Genomic DNA, 27,230 nt, shown 5'->3' on the forward strand with positions numbered 1-27,230 from the left:
CGTTCTCTCTCTCAAACACACGCACATACCAGTCTGCTCACCAAGCTTGCATGTATTTGATCCAAAATACAGCAAAAGCAGTAATATTGTGAAATATTTTTACTGTTTAAAATAACTGATTTCTATTTGAATATATTTTTAAAATGTTATTTACTCAAGCTATTCAGCTTTGAAATCACAGGAATAAATTATATTTTAATCATATTTAAATTGTACTGTTTTTGCTGTACTTTGGATCAAATAAATGCAGAAGAGACTTCTTTAAAAACATTAAATATCTTACTGTTCAAAAACTTTTGACTGGTAGTGTAAAACACAATCAGGAAAATATACATGGCACTAAAATAACAATATACATCAAATTCTTAAAAATAATTCACTGGTGTGGACATGTTTTGAAAACCAGAGACGTCCACTCAACACACAGTCCAACATAAAGACTTTTATACATGAAACCAAAAATATGCATAAATTCCCCATCAGCTGTGATTTGTTCAGTATGTGATCACTTAGTTACTGTACATTGAACACAACAATAAGAAACGACTCAAAATCTTCATAATGATGGAACATCAGTTTATATTACAAATAAAAATTAATAATATCTCACTTTCTAGGTTCAAGATGTCAGAAAGTATAGAGACTTCCCATTTGCACCCGGTTTCACGGCCGAAGAAAAAGAGGAAATAGATAAAGATTTATAATGGATCGAGTCTTGCTAATCTTGCTGGCAAACTCTAGTAGCAAGAGATCAACCAACCGCTGACTTCACAGAAAAAGCACCTGCAGCCAACAATCACAGGTAATTCATATCTTTGATTAAATTCAATCTGCCACACACAAGACCTGTTCATCTAGCTGGCAACGTACTTATAATTGAAAAACTAGTTTGTTACCAGTAACCTGGGATGCTTATGTACATGGTATTATATGTAACAGGAGACCAGAGCTATAGTGAGTATCACTGTATCATTTAAACAAATTCAGTGTCCTTCAGTTTTTTTGGTAAATACACACTTATCAAGATTTCCCAGTTTATCAAAATCAGTTTCTTAAACAATAATCATTGTAGAACAAGGACTGCTTAAGGATGACATCTAATGTGGGACACATTAAGGTTTTAATATTTCAGTATTGCTTAAACTCTGCGTTTTGTCCTTGAATACACTCTGAAGAAGTTTACTATACTTTTAATGTTACTTCATAAGGCAAAAATGTCTGAGTATAAATAAAATGCATCTCAGAAGTAGTGGATGTTAAGTACTCAGAAAGGTACTAAAATGTCTCTTTTCATAAGACAGACATAAGACATAACTTATATTTATGCAATAGGCATATGCTTTTGTTATTGTAGCTCAATTGGCAAAGGTTTAATTTCCAGAAAGCTTGAACTAATAAAATGTTTAGTTTAAATACTGAGAATTGATTTGGATAAAGGTGTTTGGCAAATGTATAAAATGTAAAACAGAGAGTTTTTCTGATGTAGGTCTATTTGCTCTTGAGTAATGCATTTTCAGTGCTCGCTATCGTCAACAGCAACAAAGTGACATGGCAAAAAAAGGAAAACTATAAAAAAAACAAAAATGGAGAAGCGGCAGCCTCCACCACATTCTTTAATAAACTTCCTCTATTGGGTCTCGTCTCATATATCGTTTTACATACAGGAAATTCCATCTATCATGGGATTTTTGCACCCATTTCTTGTTTGTACAGGATGTGGTTTTTTTCGCACTCTTTTTAAAGGGTGCCACTTATGGGGGCGGGGGGCATTTTAATCGAGCACATGAACGGCTGTCACAATCACAACACGAGGTATGACTTTGCAAAAACGCAATGCTTATTATTTGCCAGTTAAAATGATTGTTCAAGACCATTATCCATATAAGGGTATGTGGAACTGACATTGGAGAGCAATGGGTTGAACACACCCAGGTGTAAAATACCTTTCCTAAACACCTTTTGTCACTATGCACTGCAAAATTTCAATATGTATAAAGACAACCGGTTGAGTTTGAGATAATCTGATCAAACATTTAATGATTTTTAATGCTGAAATGATGCACATTTATTCTATTGAGAATCATCATATACATTTAAAGAGAAAATACCGATTTTCAGTTTTTGTTATTAATAAAATAAAATAATAAAATAATAATATCTAGACACTTTGGAATAAGAAAAAACATGTTTCCTTTAGTAATTTAGCCCCACTATATGCTATACCAGAATAAAACAATAAAATATACAAAAAAAAAATTATTCTAAAAATATTCTAATTTTTTTTAAAAACATAAATAATAATAAATAAATAATAAATTAGATTTTACTAATAGGTTAGCCTTGTAAGCATACAGCAGATAATAATAAAAAATAACAATAAATAATAATAATAATAAAAACAGAAATACTACTACTACTACTATCTTCCCTACTTTGGGACCAGAAAAAAACCCCAAGAAATAATTATAAAATAATAATATTAATATTAACAATAATAAATAATAAAATATAAAAGTAAACAAATAATTTTACAGCAGAATAAAATAATAAAGAAATAATAATAATAGTAAAATGAAATAATTATAATATAATAATGGTAATAACAACAATAATAATAATATACCAGAATAAAATAATAAAATATAAAAGTAAAAAAAAAAAAAAAAAAAAAAAAAAATCTAAAACATAAATAAATAATAAAATGATATATATTCATAAACTTTGGGACCAGAAGTTAGCCTTGTTGAAGTGTACAGCAGAATAAAATAATTATTAAAAAATGATAATAATAATAAAGAAATAATAATAATAATAATAATAATAATAATAATAATAATAATAATAACAACAACAACAACAACAACAACAACAACAACAACAACAAGAAATATATCTTCCCTACTTTAGGACCAAAAAAATAATAATAACTATACACTTTGGGATAAGAAAAATAAAAGCCCCATCTTATGCTATACCAGAATAAAAATAATAATAAAATATAAAAGTAAAGAAATAATTCTAAAAACATTCTAAAAAAAATAAATATAAATATATATATATATATATATATATATATATATATACACACACAGCGTTCCCAATAAAAAAAAGCAGAAGTGCGGGGCAATAATGCTGAGCGTCTGAAATGGTAGCATATGGGAATCTCTCATGAGACTTTGGACATGTGGCCGCAAGACCCAGACTTTTACTTGAAATGGTCAACTGAAAGAAAAGGACACACAAGGAAATATCAGAGACAGATGAGCACGAGCAAGAGCCATCAAAAGATTAATGTCATTTATATGAAGAGAGAGAATGAGTGAGAAATTGAGAGCAGGAGATTCGCAGGTGTTGATCAATGTCAGGTGGCACGCAGAGGTGATCCGAGACAAAGACAAGGTGAAAATAGAGAGGGAAAGGTATCTAACATTTGAATGACAATGAGATAATGGATAAGAAAAAAATCAGACACTAGGTGTGAGGGGGGGAAAAAAAGAGGAAATGTGTGCATAAAGTTAGAAGACAGGGAACCATAGTGGCTTTGGCACTAGCTGAACCCAAAAATGCACCCATATCCGATTTTTGCTGTATTATTTTCCTTAAGATCTTCATTTTTTCCACATTTAGTTTACTATTATAATTATTTTAATGGAGATAGTATCCTAGTTCAAATATATATGTATTTAAATACATTGGCCTTGTTGAAGTGTACAGCAGAATAAAATAATAATAAAAAAAATAATAATAATAATAATAACAACAATAATAATACCTTCCCTACTTTGAGACTATATATATATATATATATAAAAAACAATATTCAATTTTAACAATATTCCCAGTACTGTTATATAGTTCACATTTAAAGTAGGGCAGTGTGCTGAAGGCCAGAGCACCATTGCTCACCTCTGATTCACTCGACTGCGCTTGCTCAATATCTGACCATCGCCCACCCATCTCTGAAAGGTCACAAAATCACCACGGTCCTGTTTGAGCGATGAGAAAGAGAGGTGTGGACAGATGCAGGATGATGTGCACTAAAGATAAAATATGCAAATTAAACTTTCATGACAACAATGTTAACTACAGTAACAATAACAATAAATAACATAACTAATATTACATTATTATGTTTTATATATATAGTAGTCAAAATTTGAAGTGGATCCAAAAAGTTAATCAAAGTTGTGCTAAGACAAGAACGGGTATTGTTTTGGGTTTTGGTTATAGGACAACTTTGATGAAAGGTTTTGATCTCTTATCATCACATTTAATGATAGAAATTAATGATTTATTCAAATTAACAATGTTAAAAAATGTTGTACTAGTAAAAAAACAGAAAAATTATTATTATTATTATTAATTATTAATCATGATAATTATTTTAAACAATATTTTAAAATAATTTAGAAGTAGACTCTGATAAATTATATTATTATTGCATTAATCATTAATACATTGTTTTAAATAAATAATAATAATAATAATAAATAATTTAAAATAAATAATATAAATAAATAATTTAATATAAATAAAATAATATAAATAAATAATTTAATATAAATAAAATAATATAAATAAAACATTAATATATAAATAATTAAACAAATATACTGTGATATTTAAGTAAAATATTATTATTATTAATATTAATGTGCATTATTTTAACAATTTTATATATATATTTTTTATATATATTGTAAAACATTTAAAATGTAAATATTAAATGTTTAAATAAAATATAAATTTTACTTATAAATGTTTTTATTATATATACTTGCAAAAATAGATAACTCCATTTTTTTAATTTTCAAAAATCATGTTTTTTCATTGTGCATTACAGTTAATCTAAACTGTAGTTGGGTTATTTTAAGTAAAAATAACAAAGAAATACAGCTAACACAATAAAACAATAAAAAACATGATAATTAAAAAAAACATGATTTTTGATATATATATATATATATATATATATATATATACACACATATATACACATATATATATATACATATATATATCAAAAAATATATATATAAATATATAAATATTAATATTATTAATATTACTATACATTGTTTTTGTACATTTTACATAATAAAAAACATGATTTTTGAACATTAAAAAAAACGAGTGATCTGTTTTTGAAAAAAAAAAAAAAACCTTTATGTAAGCCTTTATGTGTGGGGAGTCTGTTAAAGAAATTAGTCATTTTAAGAGATTGTGTAATGGTTGAAGATGTTTGCCTAATAGACTGCAATTCATTGTGCAAGCAAAAGAAAAACTGAAAGTTATGCAAACTATCAGACTGCTCATCTTCTTAAGTTTTCAAGGCTGAGTTCCTGTGCTGTCTACACAGTGACCTCTTGTGGGAATCAGAGGAATTGTAGTTAAAGCTGTAATACACTGAGTCTAATACCATCACCCAGCCCAGATAAGTTCATAAAGGGTAGGAATCAAACATCTCGGCATTCACATTCCAGACTTCATATTGCTTAATGACAGGGAGGGAGTCTGAATTGCCTTGTCGAGGAGAGGCGGTTTTGGTGCTCTTATGAGTAGTGCTATCATGACAGCGTGGTGATGAAGGAGCTCTCCACAGCAAGCGACGGTTGGAGAGCCCTCAAGAACAAGTCCACCCACCCTGAGTCCGTCTCCCTACAGTGTCTCTGAGGCCCACAAAGCAGCTCTCGTATCACACGAGGCAGGGTTCACACACAAGTGAGGCTCGGCTCACCTCGTCCAATCAGTGACAGCGGAGGGGTTCATGGGAAGGTGAGGCGCTGCTCAACCTTGGCCAATCAGAGATGACATTGAATGTTTGCGCTCTCCCCGGCCTGTGGCTCTTGGGTTTGACCGAGACTCCATGTCTGAGATGAGACCGACTCAAGAGGAGAGCTGGCTAGACAGACACAAACATGATCCTCTACTTCCCTGTCTGGTGCAATTGGGAAAAGCTGCTAAAATAGTTTCTTCTGTCTGAACTATGCGTGATAATGCATAGTTCACCGTAAGAATAACTTCCCTAAATGGGGTGCGCAAGAAAACATATTGCATTTACTTAAAGAAATAGTTCACCAAAAAATGAAAATTTGCTGAAAATGTGCTCACCCTCAGGCCATCTAGTATGTAGATGAGTTTGTTTCTTCATCGAAACATCTTGTGAAGCAAAAAGAACTATGTTTGTGTTTTGCTTGTAAACGGTGTTTGATCTGTGCATATTTCTCTCCTGATTCAGATAAGACTTTTTCACAGAAGAAAGCAAGATTATAGGACTTAAAACGTGATTATGATTCATTTATTACAAACACGTAAGTCACTTCTGAAGACGTTAGCTGATGGATGTGTGAACTTTTGCGATGATTTTATCAGCTGTTTGGACTCTCATTCTGAGGGCACCCATTCGCTGCAGAGAATCCATTAGTGAGCAAGTGATGTAATGCTAAATTTCTCCAGAACATTTTCAGCAAATTTATGTTTTTGGGTTTAACAATTCCTTTAATGGCAAGGACTTAATTGTTTCATCATAAATCTTTTTATAAGATCTCCTCAATAATGTAGTGAACCCGAGTGTGAGTAAAAAGTGCCAAAACTTCTTTGGGTTCATCAAGAGTGGAGAATGCAAACAGTGACTTCACATGACAGCTCAGTGGGTATTTCTAACAGGATTACAACAGCGATAGATGACTGAGACTAAACAGTCTAACTGTCCAGACAGGCTTTGTTACAGATGCCAGATGAGACTAAACATGCCAAATCACCAAAGCAAATAAACTTACTCTGGCCATCTAAATCCTCAGCATTGTACAAATAAACCCCTAAGAAAAACTACAGACAGAAACCAGAGGCAGCACTGTAGAAACTATTCTGTAATGTTTAGTAAAGATCAGGAGACTTAAATGCATGCTAATGCATTGCAATGCAATACAATAAAAGCATTTTGTTTGGATAATGGACAAAAATGCAAAATAAATAATATTACTGTATTAAGAGATATGTACTTAAAAATGTACTGTACTGCATTGTAGGACTGGCCCAGCTATAACAGCTTTCGTCTGAGTGTGTTTGAGATGCATTGCTCCATCTCTAAGTCTGTCCATTATCCAGACCCAGTCACTCAGGGCTTGAGCACAGGCAGAAGCACCGCAGCCCCGCTCAGCATCTAAGGAGAGCCAGCGAGAGCAGAAAACCAAGAATTAGCTGTGAAAAGAGCAAATAAATAGGTGCTTCTACTTGAAAAGCCTGTAACAAAGCCTTTTGAGGACCTGAGAGACGACATGAGAAAGAAAGAGCGAGAGAGAGGGGAAACAAGTGTTTTGTCTCTCAGCCAGGAGCTGGTGGAGGGGCAAAGCGTCACACAGGGCCGTTTCTGAGGGAAAGCTTTTAATGAAGCCCAGGGGGAAAGGAGAGCTCATCAGACTGAGACACATCCTCTAAGATCTCTCTTTTTCTTCACACACAGATTTTATATCGCATACATTCACATATACATACTCTAAAGCTCTTCCTCTAGACTTTTAACAAGAGCAGGGAAGGATTAATACTCCTGTGAGGGCATTTTGCACTGATATGCATTTCACCTGAGGCTACAATTCCTAAGTATATCCTATACTTCCTTGTCTCCACCTACAGAACTAGCTAACCAATGACCCATAAGCCTGAAGGGTTTTACTATACACTGTAAATCACTAGTTAAAGCTCACCAGTGTCTCATTGACCTCATCTTGACCCGGGTGACATCCAAAAATGACCGCTTTGCAAATCACTAACACTAACAGAGGAATAGTCACGTTAGTCATCAAAAAAGTCAAATTTTAATGGCGTTTGCCCATGCAAAGCTTACTGATGATATTCTGGTCCATAGGTATGGCTTAAGTACTTTCTTTTTAATGCACTTTCTTTTACTTATTTAATGCATTTGAGTCTATTTTGTTTTATTATCCATAAGGCCTAAATGCTAAGTGCAAAATGTTCACTTGTATGATTTTTGAGAAGTACAGGCAAAAATAATCGCCACTTAGAAATTCTTTACAAAAAAAAAAAAAAAAATCTAAATCAACAAGTGAAAGATATGATAAGAATGGCAAATGCAGCAGGTTGCATTTTTGCATGACAACCCGTTTGCCAGCATACCCCTTGCATCCCGATGAACGTCAAATAGTTTTACTGTTTTGTAAATTGTAGTAAATGGAAAATAGCTTGGGATGTCTAACCTCTGAATGTGTCAAGCATTGCGACATAGAGGCCTGTGACAAAAGCCCTGGTTTAGTGTCATTACTTTCCCTAATTATAGTATTAGCTCTATAAAATGCCCCTGTTGTTTGGGAGGAATACTTACTTGCCTTATAATGGAGAGGCTCACACACAAATAGTGACCCAATGTGGACACAAACCCAAGTGAAGCACAGACAGGGACGATTGTCTCGAATAAAGGAAGCTAAAAGCAGCTCTGTCCCTAGAATGCTGACAGATGGACAGGAACATTCTTTAGCAGCATTTCGGTCCATCTCCAAATCTGACTGGTGTCTGGGATCGTATTTTCTACTGTTCGGCAATGCTGACAGGAAGAGGGAAATAATGAGGGAATACAGAGAGAGAGAAGGCAATTTAACATCACTTGCACCATGCATGGAAGTAGAGAGGTGTGGGCAAAAAAGGAGGAAGACTTGCCAATTACGTTGTGCTCAACCTCCTGCTCCTCCATTATGGAGCTCTTTCCTTTCACAGTGCTGTCTGGCTCTCAGCGTGGCCTCTCTGATTGTGTGAGGCGTCACTGTCTCACTGATCTCTCGCTGATAGAATGAGATCCTCAAGCTGCATAACTGTACATCATACCTACATATTGTAACATATTGAATATCTGAAATTAAAGCATGTAGAAGAGTCAAAAAATAAGGAAGAAAGATTCCTTGCATATGCACCGTTTTCAAACATGGATAGCGAACTGCTTTTAAAATGTATCATTTAAAGTGTAGCTAGCTAGCTAGATAGACAGACAGATACATAGACACATGGATAGACAGACAGGCAGATAGACATACAGATAGATGGACAGACAAGTAGATAGATAGACAGATACATAAGACAGATGGATGGACAGACAAACAGGTAGATAGATAAGTAGAAAGACAGATAGACAGAGATAAACAGACAGGTAGATCGAAAGACAGACAGGTAAATGGATAGATAGATAGATAGACAGATAGATAGATAGACATACAGACAGAAAGATAGACAGACAGGTAGATAAACGGACATACAGATAGATGGATAGATAGACAGATGCATAGATGGATAGACAGATGATCAGGTAGAGACAGACAGGTAGATAGACAGACATACAGATAGATTGATAGACAAGTAGATAGACAGACAGACAGATACATAAGACAGATGGATAGACTAACAAGTAGAAAGACAGATAAACAGATGGATAGACAGAGGTAGACAGATAGATAAATAGACAGATAGATAGACAGATAGAAAGATGATAGATAGATAGAAAGACAGACAAACAAATGTTGAGTCTACTGAATGGACTTTAGTTTGGAGACCTAGTTTTCCCAGACTTCCAACTCTCTGTGATTCTCCCTCCAGTCATCCCTGTGTCCGTCAAGTTCATTAGTCCCTCATCATTCTGGAGAAATGGCCCAAATCACACATTGTCCTGCAGAAAAGACATGTTCTCATAAGCCCATTACGTCTGAGAGCTCAGAGTGGCATCTGTGTCCATCAGAGCCGGTCATGCCATGATCTCAGGAACAATGTCCTCTCCTCTGGACCAGTGTGGGATCAGCGCTGAAGAACAACAGGCTATTTGCAGCCACTTTCCAGCACTGTGCAAGGCCTCTTTACTTTATCATAGAGCAAAAATACTCACACAAAGACTGAAACAATCAGAACAACTAATAATAATAGAAATAAATTAACCAATTAAAACAACTTGATTAAAAAATGACAATTATTTAGACTTGGTATTAATATTATTCTGTAAATAACACGCACAGTATGATAAAATCTTAATTTTTTATTTCAATTAAATACTTACAAATTTCCTTCAATAATATATCACTGTAATGTGTAAATGACAGTCACACTGCAGCATGATTCAAACATTTTTACACCGTCTGTCAAAACTACTGCTGTTAAAGTAGATAACTCTAAAACGACCAATTAGATCAAGAGTTTTTTTTACGCTAAAATCACTGATTGAGTGTGACAGTTGAACTGAGAGACTATATATGCGGCACGCTGCCTCTCATTATTTCAGCTCTGTTTCAATCATCTCATGCAGAGCTGACGTGAGTCTAAACAAAGACGTATTGCAAAATATGATCACAGGGTGAAAGAAAACATCACTCAAATGTGATTTCAAATGAACTCTCGGGACAGTACGTTCAACTGGCTTATTTAAATTAATTTGGACATCTTTAAGAATTCTGACTTGTGTCACACTGATTCATTCAAGTTGCAAATCTAAGCAAAAGTTTTGAACGTGGCTAAATTTAAATTTGAAAATTTGAAAAATGAGTGTAGATACAGTCACATATCACATTTTGCAGCTCTCATCTCTAATGATTTGTTTTCATTGCAGCATTTGGAATCCCGCAATGTTCCAGTCATTCTCCGGTGTTCAACCGGCCCCTGCGACTAATCTAGCAAACCACCAGAACCACTGGGCTCCAGGACCCTCGTTCTCCTCCCAACCCTACTCCTACAACCCCAATTCGAACCCGGGCCCCTACCACAGCAGTCAGCCCTCTACCTGGTCCTGGACTCGATGGGAGGTATGCAAAAAACTCACACATGATTTTGGTCTTGCTTGATGGCATTTAAAGGAATTGTTTGTGTCTTCATCAGAGGAGATTTGGGGAAATTCTGCAATAAATCACTTGCTCACCAGTGGTTCCTCTGCAGTGAATGGGTGCCGGCTAATAAAGGAAGTGATATTATGGACTTGCAGAAGCAACAGTTTAAAGTTAAAACACCTTGATGGATTTGTTTCGTACAAACACGCAGCTTTTCATTTCAAAAGATGTTAATTGTTGGACTGGAGTGGTGTGTATTTCGTGTGGATTATTGTGATGTTTTTATTAGCTGTTTGCACTCTCATTCTGATGGCACCCATTCACTGCATAAAATCCACTGGTGAGAAAGTACAATGCTAGATTTCTTCTAATCTGTTCTGTTGAAGAAACAAACTCATCTACATCTTGGATTGCAAATTCTCAGCAAAATTTTATTTTTGGGTCAATTACACTTTGCAGCGTGTTTTGCTTTTTTTGGTGGCGAGTTTGTCTTCATGGAAAAAAAGTGTCTCAACTGATGTATCTGCGAGTTAAATGGCATTCACAGCATATACAGGATCGATTTGGGTTTTGTGTGGAAATCAGTCTTTATTTGACAGGCATTAACACTCATAAGAGTGCTGGCAGGATCATTACAGCTGATCTTAATTTAGTTACATGCATCATGCCAACACATCAAAACTATTCTTAGGGTGGAGGGAGCAAGAACTCACACACGATCTGAGAGCCAGAGCCAGAGAGTGTTAAAATGTTATTATTATTACATTATTTTTTTATATATTTATTTTATTTTATATATTTCAGTATATATATATATTTCAGTATTATATATTTATATTTCAATGACAGGGAAAAACAGGGAAATAAAAACTTAGATTCCAATCAAATCTATATAAACAATTCTTAGATACCAGGAATAAATAACCACTAAGATTTCAGATTTAACATGTAAATATGTAATTAACGCATGTGAAATGCATTGTATAAAATCTGTCTTTTTTCTGCTTTCTGCCGCATTGATACTTAACCCCGTAATGTGATTATAGACGCATGCCTATGTCCGCACATTTGAGCCAGAAACCACCCAAACAGCCCTTTGTGTCGCAGGACTCATTTGTCTGGAATTCCGATGCAGTGGATTTGCTGGTGGTTTTGTTTAGGATCGTAATTCCACACTATGTGCTGACAGAACACAAGACCTCTGTTACTGTAATCGCACTAGTCACATTCGACAAGTGTTTATTTTGACTGGAAAAAGCAAAAGGTCCTGAATTGTGGTGTGAGTTTGTTTCTACATATGATCAATCACTTTTTTTTTTTAGGATTAAAAAAGCTGGAGTTGCTTGCTTTTAAATAGCTCAGGAGAGTGAGTGAGTTTTCAGAGTTTTCAGTTCAGTTTCTAACAATATACACTACCATTCAAAATTGTGGTGTCAGTAAATTTTTATTCTTTCTTTTTTTGAAAGATATTAATACTTTTAATCAGCAAGGATGTGTTAAATTAATAAAAAGTGATAGCAAAGACTTATTTTGAGTAAATGCTGTTCTTTTTAACTTTTTATTCATCAAAGAATCCTGAAAAAAGTATCACAGGTTCCAAAAAATATTTGGCAGATCAAACGTTTTTTAACATTGATAATTCTAATAATAAATCAGCATATTAGAATGATTTCTGAACACTTAAAACTGGAGTAATGGCTGATGAAAATTCAGCTTTGCATCGCAGGAATAAATTATATTTTAAAGTATATTAAAACAGAAACCAATATTTTATATTGTAATAACATTTCATAATATTACTGTTTTTTGTATTTTTTATCAAATAAATGCAGCCTTTTTTATTATTAAATACCTAATAGTAGTAATAATAATAATAATAATAATGATAATACACATGTCATTTGTGATTATCAGTGCATTATGATTTGCCAGACATAAGAAAAATAAACACCTCACTTGCACTTTTTAAAACTGTCAGAAGCAGAAAGCTAGAAATCAGGTTTTCAGATGGAAAAGCAAAGCAACAGTCAGTTTTAGGGAGTGTAAAGGGAATAGAAGAGGCTGGAGCACATCAAAGCTGCCTTGTGTTTGCTCTGGTCCACAAGAGGCCTTTCATGTGTTAAAGTGTGTGTGCATGTCTATGTTGTGGTGTGTGACTGTGTATTTCAAACACTGCTGCACTACCTGTGTTTGGAGGAAAGAGGCTCGTCTCTCTGAAGCACGCTGTCCCTTGAGGCTATGGCAGACGTACACATACACTTTCACTCAAGAAGACACAGATCTATAAGTGTGCATCTACACGCCCCCCCGCATATGAGGTTTATCCTGAGTGTGTCGGATGCAGGTCGTGGAGACGAGGGGTTATGGGAAGAGGTATTATAGGGAGTGGGAGATGTGGGGGGTGCTTTTTGGATACTGACTGACTAATAGGACCAAAGCAGACTGTGAGGGGGACCACCCACCCCGTCTGGCTCAGAACCAAACTCTGTCTGATGTCCTCCGAGCCACTGGAGTGGCAGGAGAAGGGCAGGTCAACAGATGTGTAATGGGACAGACAGTTGTGTAATGTAGATTGGCACGGGTGTTCGTAACAGATCATATCTGTAAAAGGCACAAATAAAATGTTCTTGTAACAGCGGATGACTGGAAACAGTGCTCTTTGCAAAATACAGTCAAGTGTTGCATGCACAACCTTACACTGATGATGCTGAATAAAACATCAACATGTATGGCCTTGTAAATGGCTGCACAGCCATGAAATATCATAAATGGTTTAAAGTTGGCATGAAATGAAAATTCACCCTATTTTCTAAATGCATGTTACTGCAAAAAGTAACCAACTTGGCATTATGCATTTATAGGACTGCATATTTTTACATGATATACAAATAAAACTAATACTTATGCACTCAGTCACAGCATGAAATCTATTTTGCAATGAGCAAAATAGATGAGGATCTATTTTGCAATGTCAGTGCATGTGCATTTTTTTTTGTTTTGTTTTACATTTTAACCCCAATCATTGTGATCAACAGAACCCAGTGGAAAGTCTCTGCCAGGCTTACCTTTAACTAAAATTAAAACAAACAAAAAAATTTTTTCAGCTTTTTTTCTCCCTCATTTCTATAAAACAAAAAATTATTTAAGAAAATATCAGAAATAAAATGTATAAAAACTTTTATTAGCTTTTTCCTCCATTTCTAAAAAAAAACAACACTTATTAAAAATGAACTATAAAATAAACAATATATATATATATATATATAAAAAAATTGCATATACATTTAAATAAAATCAAAGAAACTAATATAAAACAGAAAAAAAACAAACAAAAAACTACTAAAACTTTAACTGAAATTTAAATTAAAAGAAAATATAAAAATAAAATCTAAATGTTAACAAAAATTACAAAAGTATATTTATGATACTAAAATAACACTTGTCCTCATCCTACATTTTATTGATTATTTTTGATAATGTTTTTCACTTAGATCATCAGAATATGCAAGAAAAAAAAGGTTACTAATTCAGTTTCATTGCAACTTAAAACAAACCTAAACACCTACTTTTTTTGCTAATTATGTATTTTAGTACTAATTTATAGGCTATAAATGTATTTTTCATTGTGTCAGCTTATTTAATGTGTGCATGTGCCATTTTAAGTGTGTTTATACTACTGAAAAAGTAAAAAAAAACCAAAAAACTAGGCATTAGACATTTATGGAATTATATATTTGCATGATATGCAAATAAAACTGATTGTTTATGTACTCACTCATTATGAAATCTGTTTTGCACTGAACAAGCATTGCTAAAGAAGGGTGGAAGAAGCACAGCTTTAGAGAAACACATAACAAAAATGACCTGTGATGAACTCAATTGTCCAGGACAACAAGAAATGGCAGATTAGAAAGAAAGAAAAGTTGAAGGAAGAAAAGACAGAAATAAAAGCAGGGGAAGGGGAACACATCAAAATCCACAACCACCCCAGTTATTGTGATTCAGCAGTGAGAGGAAACCGATTAACAGCATTGATTATGACAAGCAGCCTGTCAGCAATTGCAACATGAAATAGGGTTTTTCCAGGACGGTCGAGTGACTCAGTCCAATATCATCACTGTTCTCCCTTTCTAGAAATGACTGACTCTGAGCAGAAGTACTCTATTGATCAAATGCAACATTTCTGAATGGACAACAAGGACTTACTTATGCGGTTTGGTGATGCTGCTTGCTCTTTCCGCGTCTCTTTGATGCACCGGGGTTGTTCCCAGTTAATAGGATTATACCAGCAGTCTTTTAAACTCTATATATTGTGTGTAAAAATTCAATGCAAGTCAAAAATGATCTGTCTGACCTCTCTGGATTACTCTCTCTGTCCAGATGCTCCAGACATCTCTTCATTTTTTTTTTTTTTTTCAAAAGAAGGAATTCAAAAGGTCAAAAGAATCTGTAGCATATTATATTATATTATATTATATTAAGGGCTGTCACACAATTATATATAGATAGATAGATAGATAGATAGATAGATAGATAGAATTAATTACATGATGTACTGATTAGTTAATCACACATCAATTTTGGCAATTTTAATTTTGAGAAATTACCCCCAAAACATAAGTCGCTGTCATAACGAGTGAGTCGTTTAGTCGTTCATTCAACTGATTTGTTCAAACAGCTGAATGACTCAGAAACAAAGCAAGTGCTTGTCTTTATAAATGAGTCATTGAATCATTGACTCACTTGATTCGTTCAAAAACACTGATTCGTTCAGAAATGTTGCTCAGAAAGGCACAACAGTTCTGCTATGGCGTTGTTTGGAAATATTTTCATTGGAAAATGAAACTAAAATTCAACACAATTTATGTATTAATTTGACAGCCCTAATTATATATTGTATTATAAAATAATATAATACATAATATTAAATACATAATGATTATAAGTTTTAATGATAATAAAGATATTATTAAATCTTAGATGTGCATAACATGCCCAAACACCAAATGTACTGGCATCAAATAATGCCTGAAACAAGTGATGGGTCATTTAACCACAAGCTTCATTTTTGCCTCAACAAAGATGGCAACTGAAGTCCTGGCATGTGCGAGCCACATTAACAAGCAAGCGTACTCTCCTTTATAAGATTAATGCAGTACATGTAGCAGGTGTCTGCCAAAATTCCTGTCTTATTTAAACCGCCCAGCCCATACCAGCCTTGTAATCCTATTAGGCCTAATTGAGTGAAGTCGGCAGTCTTTTTCAGTTAAACCAAGTTCAGCCACTAATAGGATTCAAAGGAAAAAGGTTCAGTGCATGGAATATATGCTAGCGTGGGCTTTTAGCCTTGAGCGGGGCAGAGCGTTGTGCCCCAGGGCACCTGTGGGGCCTGATCTGGCCAGAGGGCTAGACGGGACGTTAAGAGGGAGGGGGTCTATTTAGGTGCGCAGGGATTATTACAAGCGGTAAAGGTTTTACTTTTTACATTTTCATTTTTAATAAAATCCTGACAGTAGAATGAAACTTCAAAATATGTATTTCCACATTGCTGTTTGTGCTTTAGATCACATTTCAAGGTCTGCTGTACTGTGCAAAAGAGAAATAAAATATCTTAAAAGCTTTAATTAATTTTAAATAGTTTTGGTTCACTTTGAAGTACAGTTTTTGTGGCATTATGGTGGCAATATGGGAGGACATGTGAGAAGACAATTTTCATGAAAATGGAAGTGAGAAAAAAAAAACCCAATTATTTTTTTAAATAGGCTTCTTGTAATTTTTCTAATTATTGTTTCTCAATTTCATATGGACAGGATTTTTTAAAAACAAAGAATTTTAAAAATTTCATTTACTGGAACTTTACAGAAAAAAACGTGCATTAAAAAGGCAATATCAATTTTATTATTGCTATAATAACAACAACAACAATACTACTACTGCTATTATTTGTTTAAGTTTTGATTAATTTTAAATAGTTTTTATTTTTTTATTTTATTATTATTATTTTTAAATATACTTTATTTTTTAAAATTACTAATACATTTTTAATATATATATTATTTGTTTATTAATAATAATAATAATAAATATGATAATTATTAACTATTATAACATTAAGAAATTACAAACCGTAACCTGATGACTAATTTATGACTAATTTATGGAAGGTGATTATAAAACAGTGGAACAGTTGTCTGTTGTTATGAGATTGATCTTGCACATGATTTCCCGCTACATTGAACTGCTTTGATCATGTTAATTAAATGGTAAAAGGCAAGAGAACTAGACTCTTCAGAGATACTATCTGTCTGTCCTGACTGACCTTTGGCTTCTGATCGGAGTGAGTCCATGTCTGCATTTGATGGGGAGACATGTATCAAACAGGGCCACTCTGGGCTTTAATATGGTGTATCACCAGGGGCCCCCTGCAAAACCCTCAGGCCAACATCTCAGAATCACGGCTCGGCCACACTGATTAGTTGCTGGCGTCTTTTGGACAAAATGAGATGAAAAGAGACACAGGAGTTCATGTCCAGTTAGTAAGAAAGTCACTTGTGAGAATACTAGACCATGCATTGCATTGCATTTCATTAAATTGCAATTCATTTAATTACATTGCATTGCATTGCATAAAATAAAAAATAAGATATAAAATAAAATGAAATGAAATAAAAAAGATTATGTGAATTATTAAAGTAGAATTATTCTTTGGGATCAGTTAAATAAAACCACAAAGTGGTGATAAGTTTTCCAATTTCTTATACATTCTCCAGTTTACTTCAAAAGCAGGAAAGTGGCTAGTATTAGCCGGTAAAGACGGTCAATGCTTCCTATAGGAAGTCAGATAAATGCCAATCAAGATCAGAGAATAACGTCATTAGCATTTCCTAATCTCTTTCAGATTACTCTATTCACCCTATTGAAGAAAGTTAATCTCTAGAATAATATTTCTTTTGTTTTCTAAATCCTTGTGGAATCCTCTGTGTTGTCAGTGAGTTGTTTTCTCCACAGGCTCCCAACAGGCTTTTTATTGTAGTAATTAAATCCTATTGCTTACACCTAACTTGCAAGATGAGAGAAACTGGGATCTGTACTGATCAACATGGAAGATAACATACAAGTCATTTAGCGTGAACTATCCCGGTGTGAAGAAAGGTCACTTTTATAGCCATAACAGGGGTGAAAGCATTCTAATATGTGTGATCAATTGGCTCACTCTGGGGAAAAGCCATGTATAGTTTCAGTGCTACATACATTAGAAGACAGCGAGAATGGAAATATGGAGGTTGTTCCATATTGCAGTGCATTTCCGGATCAACCCCCCTATTTACTCCCCTTGATAAGCACCTTTCAGATCTACAATTGTGAAACATGGCTTAGGCCCTGATTAAAAGTGGCCGTAATTCAGAGTTAAGAAACACGTTAACCCAGGGTCAAGCATAGTGTGAAAAGCCATTTGGTGTTATTTGCCAGTAAATTGCATGTTTAGACCTCAGATCTGAATATTTAAGTATTTAAGTTTTAATATTTAAGTATTTTATTTATTTAAAAACAGGTTTATTTTTATTTATTTATTTATTTTTATTTATTTGTGAATAAACAGCTGAAGAATTTCAGTGAGATTTCAGAGCATTCAATATTAAATATAAAATTGGGAATATAACAGTTAATTATATTATATAAAATTGAGTTTCTGTTAAATTATTATATTTATTTATTTACTTATTTTTATAATATTTATATATTTTTAAGCATTTTAGTATTTAAGTATTTTTAAAATGATTTTATTTTTATTTATTTAATAATAAATAAAATAAATATTAAAAAAAGCTTTAGAATTTCAGTGAGATTTCAGAGCATTCAATATTAAATATAATATTGGGAATATTTGGAACAGTAAATATATATTATATTATATTATAATATATTATATTATTATTAAATAATATAATAGTAAATAGAAACAATAATCTTATAAAAAACATGAAATATTCATATTAAATGTAGCAAAATTGTTTTATTTTTAATAAAATGTTTCCCCAAGTTTCCCTCCCAAACAGCAATTTTTGCTATAAATATTTAGAAAAAAGGCTGATTTTTTTAAATACATTTTTATTATATTTATTTATTTTTTTATTATATTTCTGTTTTTATGAATTTTTATTATAAATTATTTGTATTTATAAATTATCTTTTTTTTTATAAATGTAATTAATACATAAATAATTTCCCTAAACATACACCAGTAGGTTATGAATTACAAGATACAGTATGTAAAATAACGCTCTCCATGTTTCACCAACACTAAACTATTAGCCACTCTAGTTGATATAACAAACTCCCAGTCAGTCCAAGACCCCCAATAACTCTAAGAGATTATAAATTACAAAAGAAGAGATGGAAAGAGAGGTTAAAAAAGAGAGAAAAGAAAAAAAAAAATCAAAGAATTGGATTAATTGGCATAATGCAAGGTGGCTGAGCACAGCTAGAGAGGGTGTCAGCTTTTGGAGAATCGCTGCCATTCTCAAAGCCGGACCGTCTGCACAATTAGCTGGCCGAACTCTGACCCCAACCGAATAATTAATGAAAAACAGAGGATGAAGACAAAATGTGCAGAGCCATTTGAGTGAGTGAGGGAGAATAATACATCAAAGAGCGTCCGTAATTGGCCCTGTGGCTTTCATTCCTTGCCCCATTTCTTTCAATTCATTGACTCAAAATAATGGGTTCAGGTTCATTATCAACAGGTCGTAAGCTTAGGAGTGCTAAATGGGCTTGGGGTGTGTTTCGATGGCTTAGAGGTACCCGTAGATGAAACTACACAAGTAATGCGTGATTGTTGTGCCATAGAGAACGATACTCCTCCGTAAAATCAAGATGCTGGAATATAACTGGTACGGTTCGGTAAGTCAATTCAGCATTTATTGTCATCATCTTAGAATCATAATAGATTGAGCTATTGTGTGTTTCCTGGTTTGTCCGACCATATAAAGTTCATTATTTTGGAGAAAGTGGCAACATATGCAAACTTCAGTTAAACCATTTCTATTTTGCACCAAATAAACTGTAAAGAAAGAACGCATTACAAACTAGCTGTATAATGAAAAACATATATAATGTGTCAGTGTTATGCTACATTTGACAAATTCAATCTGGATAACTGAATTCACATAATTGCATCATTGGTGTTGCGTGTGGTACGGGACATTTTACGCTTCATATTTTCGGTTTCTAAAGCATCCTAGACTAATGTGACATTAGTCATAAGTTCACAGTCCTTATATGGAAATTTATTTAAAGTGCATTTTTCTGTAACATTAAAAAACAAAAAAAACAAAAAAAAAAACTACTTAGGTAATTGGATTTTATATATTGAACATATAAAAAAAAATCTTTAATTTATGAGAGGGTTTAGTTAATATCTACAGATGGGAACATTAAGTGTGTATTTGTGTGTAAATAAAAGCATGTGCGTTTATAGTTCTGCTTTCATCATCTTTATAGCAGCACAGAATGTCCTAATTCGTGTTGTCCTTGCGTATCACGTGCAATTAGCTCTGCTCACGCACATACGGGCTAAACTCAATTGCCGAAGTCTAAGTGTTCGAGTTGCCAGCACGTGATGAGGTAAAATACCTCATAACGGTTCATTACAAACCTAACATAACATCAGACGGACTCCCTCCACCTCACTCCCCTGTCCTGAGCAGCTGCTCGAACCTCCAGCGTGGTATGGGATTGACTTTGGTGGTTTTCCCATACCTGGGTGTGCCATATCAGCCACTTAATAACCTAATAGGTCTTAAAGTCAGGCTTTTGGTTTGAGGAGCACCCTGCAGTGATGAAAAGAGAAGCATCGTCTCATATTAACATCACCCAAGTACTCAGCTGAGAGAAAAACGAGATGAGAAACGAAAAGCGAAAGCCCCTCAAGAATGTGGGATTCCCTTCAATGGAGAGTGTTGTTGTTCGTCATTGTGGTGGCGTGGTTTGAAAGATACATTTTCATAGTTTGACAGCCATTAATGCTGGTTTATAGGAATTCAGAAGACTTCTAGGGATGTGAAAATGCCAGCTGAGAACTTTGAAACGGAAATTAAGTGATTCAGCATTTATAAATCATAATTCATATCAATACACTAAACATGTATCACTCTCATTGGTTCAAAACCGTCAAAATATTTGTTTCTCCAAATTAGACACTTAAAAATATTGAAGTCCATTTCTGCCTCAGAGTATTAATTAAAAAAGTAACTGTGAGATTTATAAGAAAGTTTATAACAAAGTTATACTGATTAAGTCACAAATATGAGAAATAAAGTTACAATATGAGATATAAAGTCACATTTTGAGATACAAAACTGATTTTAAACATTTTATTGGCAAGTAAAAATATTACTTGGCAATTACGAATGGAAAACTGGAAAAGTCAGTAAGTATATTATTTATTCATTAAAATTAGTTTTGTTAAACATCTTAAGAATTTCAGAGCGGAGTATGATGTCAGAGTCCCATCTTGAATATTTATTATAATATTGTGAATATAATAGACTAGTAAAATATTATGAAATACACTACCAGTAAAAAAATGTTTTACTGTTTTTTTTTTTGTACTGTTCAAAAACTTTTGACTGGTAGTGTAATTCATATTAATTTACTAGTGATCCAAACTACAGCAAAAACAGTAAAAATATTTCACATTTTTACTATCTAAAATAACTGTTTTCTATCTGAAATCTATTCCTGTGATCAAAGTAAAATTTTCAGCATCATTACTGCAGTCTTCAGTGTCACATGATCCTTCAGAAATCAATAATATGTTGATTTGCTGTTCAAGAAACATTTTTATTATTATTATGATTATCAATATAATAAAATATTTTTTTAGGATTTTTTGGTGAATGGAAAGATCCAAAGATCAGCATTTATCTGAAATAAAAAGTTTTTGTAACATTATACGCTATACCATTCAAAAGAGCCTGTATAATTTTTATTTATTTATTTAAAGGATGCTTTAAATTGATCAAAAGATGATAAAGACGATAAAGACATTTATAATGTTACAAAAGATTCTATTTCAGATGAATGCTGTTCTTTGAACTTTCTATTTATCAAAGAAACCTGAAAATTGTACTCAGCTGTTTTCAACATAATAATAAATGTTTTTTGAGCAGCAAATCAGAATATTGGAATGATTTTTAAAGGATCGCATGACAATATAAATATTTAAAATTCAAATATTCAAATAGAAAGAAGTTATTATAAACAATAAAAATATATTTTGAAATGTTTCTATTTTTGCTGTCTTCGGATCAAATAAATGTAGGCTTGGTGAGCAAAAGAGACTTCTTTAAAAACATTAAAAACAAAAGTACTATATTTATATGCATCTTATAACTGTAAAATATAAAATCGTGATTACAAGAAATGAAGTTAAAATTACGAGAAATGGTTATTGTAAGTCACAACTGTGAGATATACAGTAAAGCCACAATTATGTAGGAAAAAAGTCATAACTGTAAGATAGAAAGTCAAAATAATAAATAGTTTTTATTTGAGAGCTATGAGGTCATATTGTAAGATACTAAGCCATATCATGAGAAACAAAGTTATAATTGTGAAATATAAAATTGCAATAAGGAGAAAAGGTCACTATTATGTGAAATTAATTCACATTTTAATATATAATTCAGTTTGCTTTGTTTTAGTTGAAATTACAAAAAATAAAGTTCATATAAAGTTGCACTTGTAGCTTATAAAGCAACAATTATGTGAGATTGTTGCAATAATGTGAAATAATTATTAAATTGAGATATTAATCATACTGTGACATAAACTCACAAGTGTGGAATATAAAATAATTATCATAACTAGTCAATTATGAAATATATATATTTTTTGTTGTTATTGTTGAAGCAAAAATGGCCATCTATATAAATATGTATGCAATTTCACTGCATTAGAAAACAAAATATCAAAACTAACATTTTTGATAGATAATTTAATTATAAACTAAATTATTGCAAAACAAAGCTCTGAAAATTAAAGTTCATTCTGAGAAAAGCTCATGTAGCATTTGTTTACAAATGTCATTTGGTTTAGGTTTGTTATCTAGTGCAATGACATTCAGACATGTGGCTTTCCAGGCCAGCTGGAGATGATGCACCTGTTGTGTAATAAACCTCTCTCTTGCAGTATTAGCCATGTTGTACGTGACCAATTTCCCAACATGTCCCAAAAATACCTTATCTGATGCGCCACAAATCAGAGGTGATTTGCTCTATGACAGCAGAAGGGTCTGTCCAGAAGATCAGCCTCTGTTCCAGCCAGACGGACAAGGCCTTTCATTCAATCCCGAACATGAGAGGCCATCACACTGGTCACTTTGTACTAGCGTCTGTTCTTCCACTCCACCATCAAATTCAACTCAGGCTGTGCTGATTAATCAATTTGGCCTGGGAGAGAGTATGGAGAGAGTCCGGTCTGTGGAAGGAAATTACAATGATCCAATTTAAATCGCAAAATCAGTATATTAATCTTTAAAGAAATGTCTGGATATTACAATTCATTTGATTACAGAGAAGATGTCTGAAATATGAAAAGTTCACCCTCTCTTTGATAACACTGTCAGTGAGATGATGATACATAAACCTTTGTTTTGAGTAGCTGTGCAATGTAATAACGTGCATTTCATTTAACATAATGGAATTTGAGGACAACTCTGTGACGTCTGAGTAGAAAGGGAGCTAAAATGTTGAGCTGAACTGTATATAAACAACTTTCACTGTATGCGTGCAAATTATCAGTAGATTTATGTGCCTCATTGTGATGACTGAAGGCTTTTACGCTATTTGAGACGGCCATGACTGCTTTAACGTGTCATGCATGTTACGATACAATCAGACACACACTTGCGCCTCTGTGTATGTCCACACACGCACATGGACGCTGTGTAGATTCTCCACAGTCACACACATATAAATGACACTGACTTGAAGAGAACGTGGACACAAACGTTTCTTTGTTGTCCTTCAAAACCGCGTATTATTAGTTCGGGTAAGGTCAAAGTTGATCTAATTTTCTGCTTAGTCTTCATTAAAAAGCTATTGCATTATTTCATTTTACACAATTAGATTTTGGCCGTAATGAATATATCTCAAGCTAAAGCTTTTGAACAGGGCTTTGCCATTTTAGTCTACAGATGCACTTTATATGCACTTTATGTGCAGTTTGTGAAGTTAAATATATTTTACGATGAACCGCAGGGACATACGATCAACCACATTATAAACTCAAATTTCAGAATAATGCCTGCATTTGTGGAGACAACCTGTTAAATTTTCGATATAGCTTTGATCTTACACTCATAAATAAGAGTTTAGACACTTGATGTACATTCTTCCAATCAGATAAGATGAGTCTGTGTTTAAAGGCCAAATTTAATCCTCTATTTCAATCTTTCATGACATTTGAAGTAAAATGGATTGATTGTGTTTTTTATTTTACAACGGACAAACCAGACAATGACACGAGAGCTTGAGTACTCAAAATTAAACGGTCTGGTCTGCTATTAAGCATATTACTATTCCTCATACTTAAAGGGATAGTTCGCCCAAAAGTGAAAATTACCCCATGATTTACTCTCCCTCAAGCCATTCTAGGTGTATATGACTTTCTTCTTATCAGATGAATACAATCAGAATTATATTAAACAATGTCCTGGATCTTCCGAGCTTTATAGTGGCAGTGAATGGGTGTTGAGATTTTGAAGTCCAATAAAGTGCATCCATCCATCATAAAAAGTGCTCCACATGGCTCTGGAGGGTTATTAAAGGCCTTCTAAAGTGAATCGATGTGATTGTGTCATAAAAATATCCATATTTAAAACTTTATAAACTGTATAGCTTCCACTAAATGTCATAAGTGTGTTTATGAGAAAGTGGCTTTCCAGCGAATGACATAGGATGTAGGTGTAGCATAATTTTTTTCTTTACAAATCCCCATTTTGTCATAATTTTCGTCAACAACATTTTTTCACCAATGAAAACGAGACGATAATGAAACAAAAACTTGTTTTGAATGACAAAAAGTTTGACAAAAATCTACTGACATTTTCATCAATGAATAAAAAGAAGACAATGTTAGGGAGGGACGATCTGGGAACAGATTCATTCAGAACGAATCTGCTGCATGGTTCGGAGGTTTTAGTCAAAAGACTTTGACTAAAACTAAATTAAAATTTTCTGTAAAATTAACACTGACTATGCATCGATTACTTCAGAAGGCTGTTATTAACCCTCCAGAGCCATGTAGAGTACTTTTTATGATGGATGGATGCACTTTATTGGACTTCTTGAAAATCTCAACAGCCATTCGCTGCCATTATAAAGCTGGACATTTTTTAATATAACTCAGATTATATTCGTCTGAAAGAAGAAAGTCATATACACCTAGGATGGCTTCAGGGTGTGTAAATCATGGGGTAATTTTCATTTATCTCCTTTAATGTTAGTGATCTGAACAGAACCCTAAGCGTAAGTATTAACATTGCCTTGTAAAAAGTGAAAAAAAAAAATTCATAGACTTACACTGAGAAAAATACACAAATGTTCAAATATTTGAGGCTGTAAGATATTAAGTCTTTTATGCTATTATTATATGAAGTCTTTTGTACAATATTGTTTCAAATATATTTAAAATAAGAGTTTTCTAATTTAATATATTTGAAAATGTAATTTATTCCTGTGATGCAAAGCCAGATTTTAAGCATCACTCTTCAGTGTCACATGATCCTTCAGAAATTCTAATACTGATTTCATTTTTATCAATGTGGAAAACAGTTGTGGTGCTATATATTTTGTGGAAAGTGATACTTTTTCAGGATTCAGTTAATATAAAATTCAGAACAACAATATTTTCTGGCAATTTTGATTAATTTAATGCATCCTTGATGAATTAAAATATTACTTTGTTCACTTACTGACCCCAAACATTTGAACAGTAGTGTGCATTTATATAGTGTACAATCATTCTATTTGTTTGCTATGTTTGTGTACATCAGAAATATCCTCAGACATTCCTTACCCCAGTTTCTCTCACTGTGATAAATCCTGAAATTAACTTACGATCTGTCGTTACGACACAACTCTCTACAGCCAAAAAAGTAACAGTGCAGGCAAATCCATTTAGGTGATTCAACCCAGTGATTAGTCCAAACCCAGATAAAGAAGGCCTTTCAAAACCACAGCTTACCCATAAGCCCTTGCTCTGGTCCTTTTTGTGAGTCTGGCGTGTGGAGGGAAGTCATGTGATTCGGTTTGGTCATTTTGTGTTTTGTAAGGGATCAGTGCAAAGCGGGGGGCCGAGTTAGAAGATCATGGGATACGGTTAGACGCGTCCGAAAAGTGGTCCGACCCCTACTATTGAGGATACATTTCCTAATTAAAGCTTTATTGATCAAATTTACTACAGCTACTTTTCAGTACATTATTTGAAGCAGATTTCACAGTCGCTGTTTGTATTGGGTCTGCGATTAAATTTGCCTGCGCACAGGGATGGTGGGTCTGAATGAGACGGGGGAAAGCGAATTCCTCTCAGGTGTGCCTGTGAACGGCTTGCCTTGTCGTCGCTGTAGGAGTAGAGGCTAATTGATTTAGATCGAAAATCACATTAGATGTAATCACATCTTTTCTGGGGGAACTAAATTTCTATTCCTACCGCTTTTAAATGCACAAACCTATTAGCAGCCCATGAAGCTGTTTGTGTAACATTGCCAACAAGTAATATTTGAATCTTTTCCTGTCAAACCTTACGTGTCCCAAGTATGCAGGGTCTTGTAAGGATACTTACAACAAAGTCTTATATTAAAAACCCTGCTTTTATATTCAAAGCCAAACGATATTTGGACATGTAAGTCTTAAAAATGTATGAATATAATTTTGTATAAAAAAAATCCAGGTAGCGTTTATTTTAAGGTATAACAACAAAGAATAATAGCAAAGGCAAATTTTAAAATTAAAGGAAAAAAATAAATAAAACAACTGTAATAAAGCAGAATTTCATTGCTGTAAAAGTAAAAATGCATTACTTTTTTAAAGTTTGGGATAAATTTTTTTTATTTATTTTTTTTTACGAAATCACTTATGCTTTTCAAGACTGCTTTTGTTTGATTAAAAATACAGTAAAATAGTAATATTGTGATATGTTATTACAACTTAAAATAAGTGCTTGCTTTTTTGAGGTCACTGTATCCTACAAAGAAAGAGAATCCAGGAGAATTTCATGTATAAATTTTGGCCGTCTTTCACATACTATATTTCTTTTTGTTGATAAACTGGATTGCAGCACTGAGCTCAGGGAGGACAGTTTGGCACTCCTATCATACAGTTAAAATGAGTGTAATATTTAATTTATATATGAATCATT

General features: G+C 33.2%; 1 protein-coding gene across 2 annotated transcripts in view; it reads left to right on the forward strand.

Moving 5' to 3' along the window:
- Positions 1-27,230, forward strand: part of tfec (transcription factor EC) — a 47,670-nt gene that overhangs the window by 2,269 nt on the left and 18,171 nt on the right. For both annotated transcript variants that reach the window (XM_051108589.1, XM_051108590.1), the window contains 2 exons: positions 618-802; positions 10,595-10,787. In XM_051108589.1, the coding sequence (XP_050964546.1) occupies positions 10,611-10,787 (177 nt within the window). In that variant the 5' untranslated portion in view covers positions 618-802; positions 10,595-10,610. The remainder of the gene's footprint in view (positions 1-617; positions 803-10,594; positions 10,788-27,230) is intronic.

Source organism: Labeo rohita, chromosome 4 (assembly GCF_022985175.1).
Source record: "Labeo rohita strain BAU-BD-2019 chromosome 4, IGBB_LRoh.1.0, whole genome shotgun sequence".
Lineage (NCBI taxonomy): Eukaryota > Metazoa > Chordata > Actinopteri > Cypriniformes > Cyprinidae > Labeo > Labeo rohita.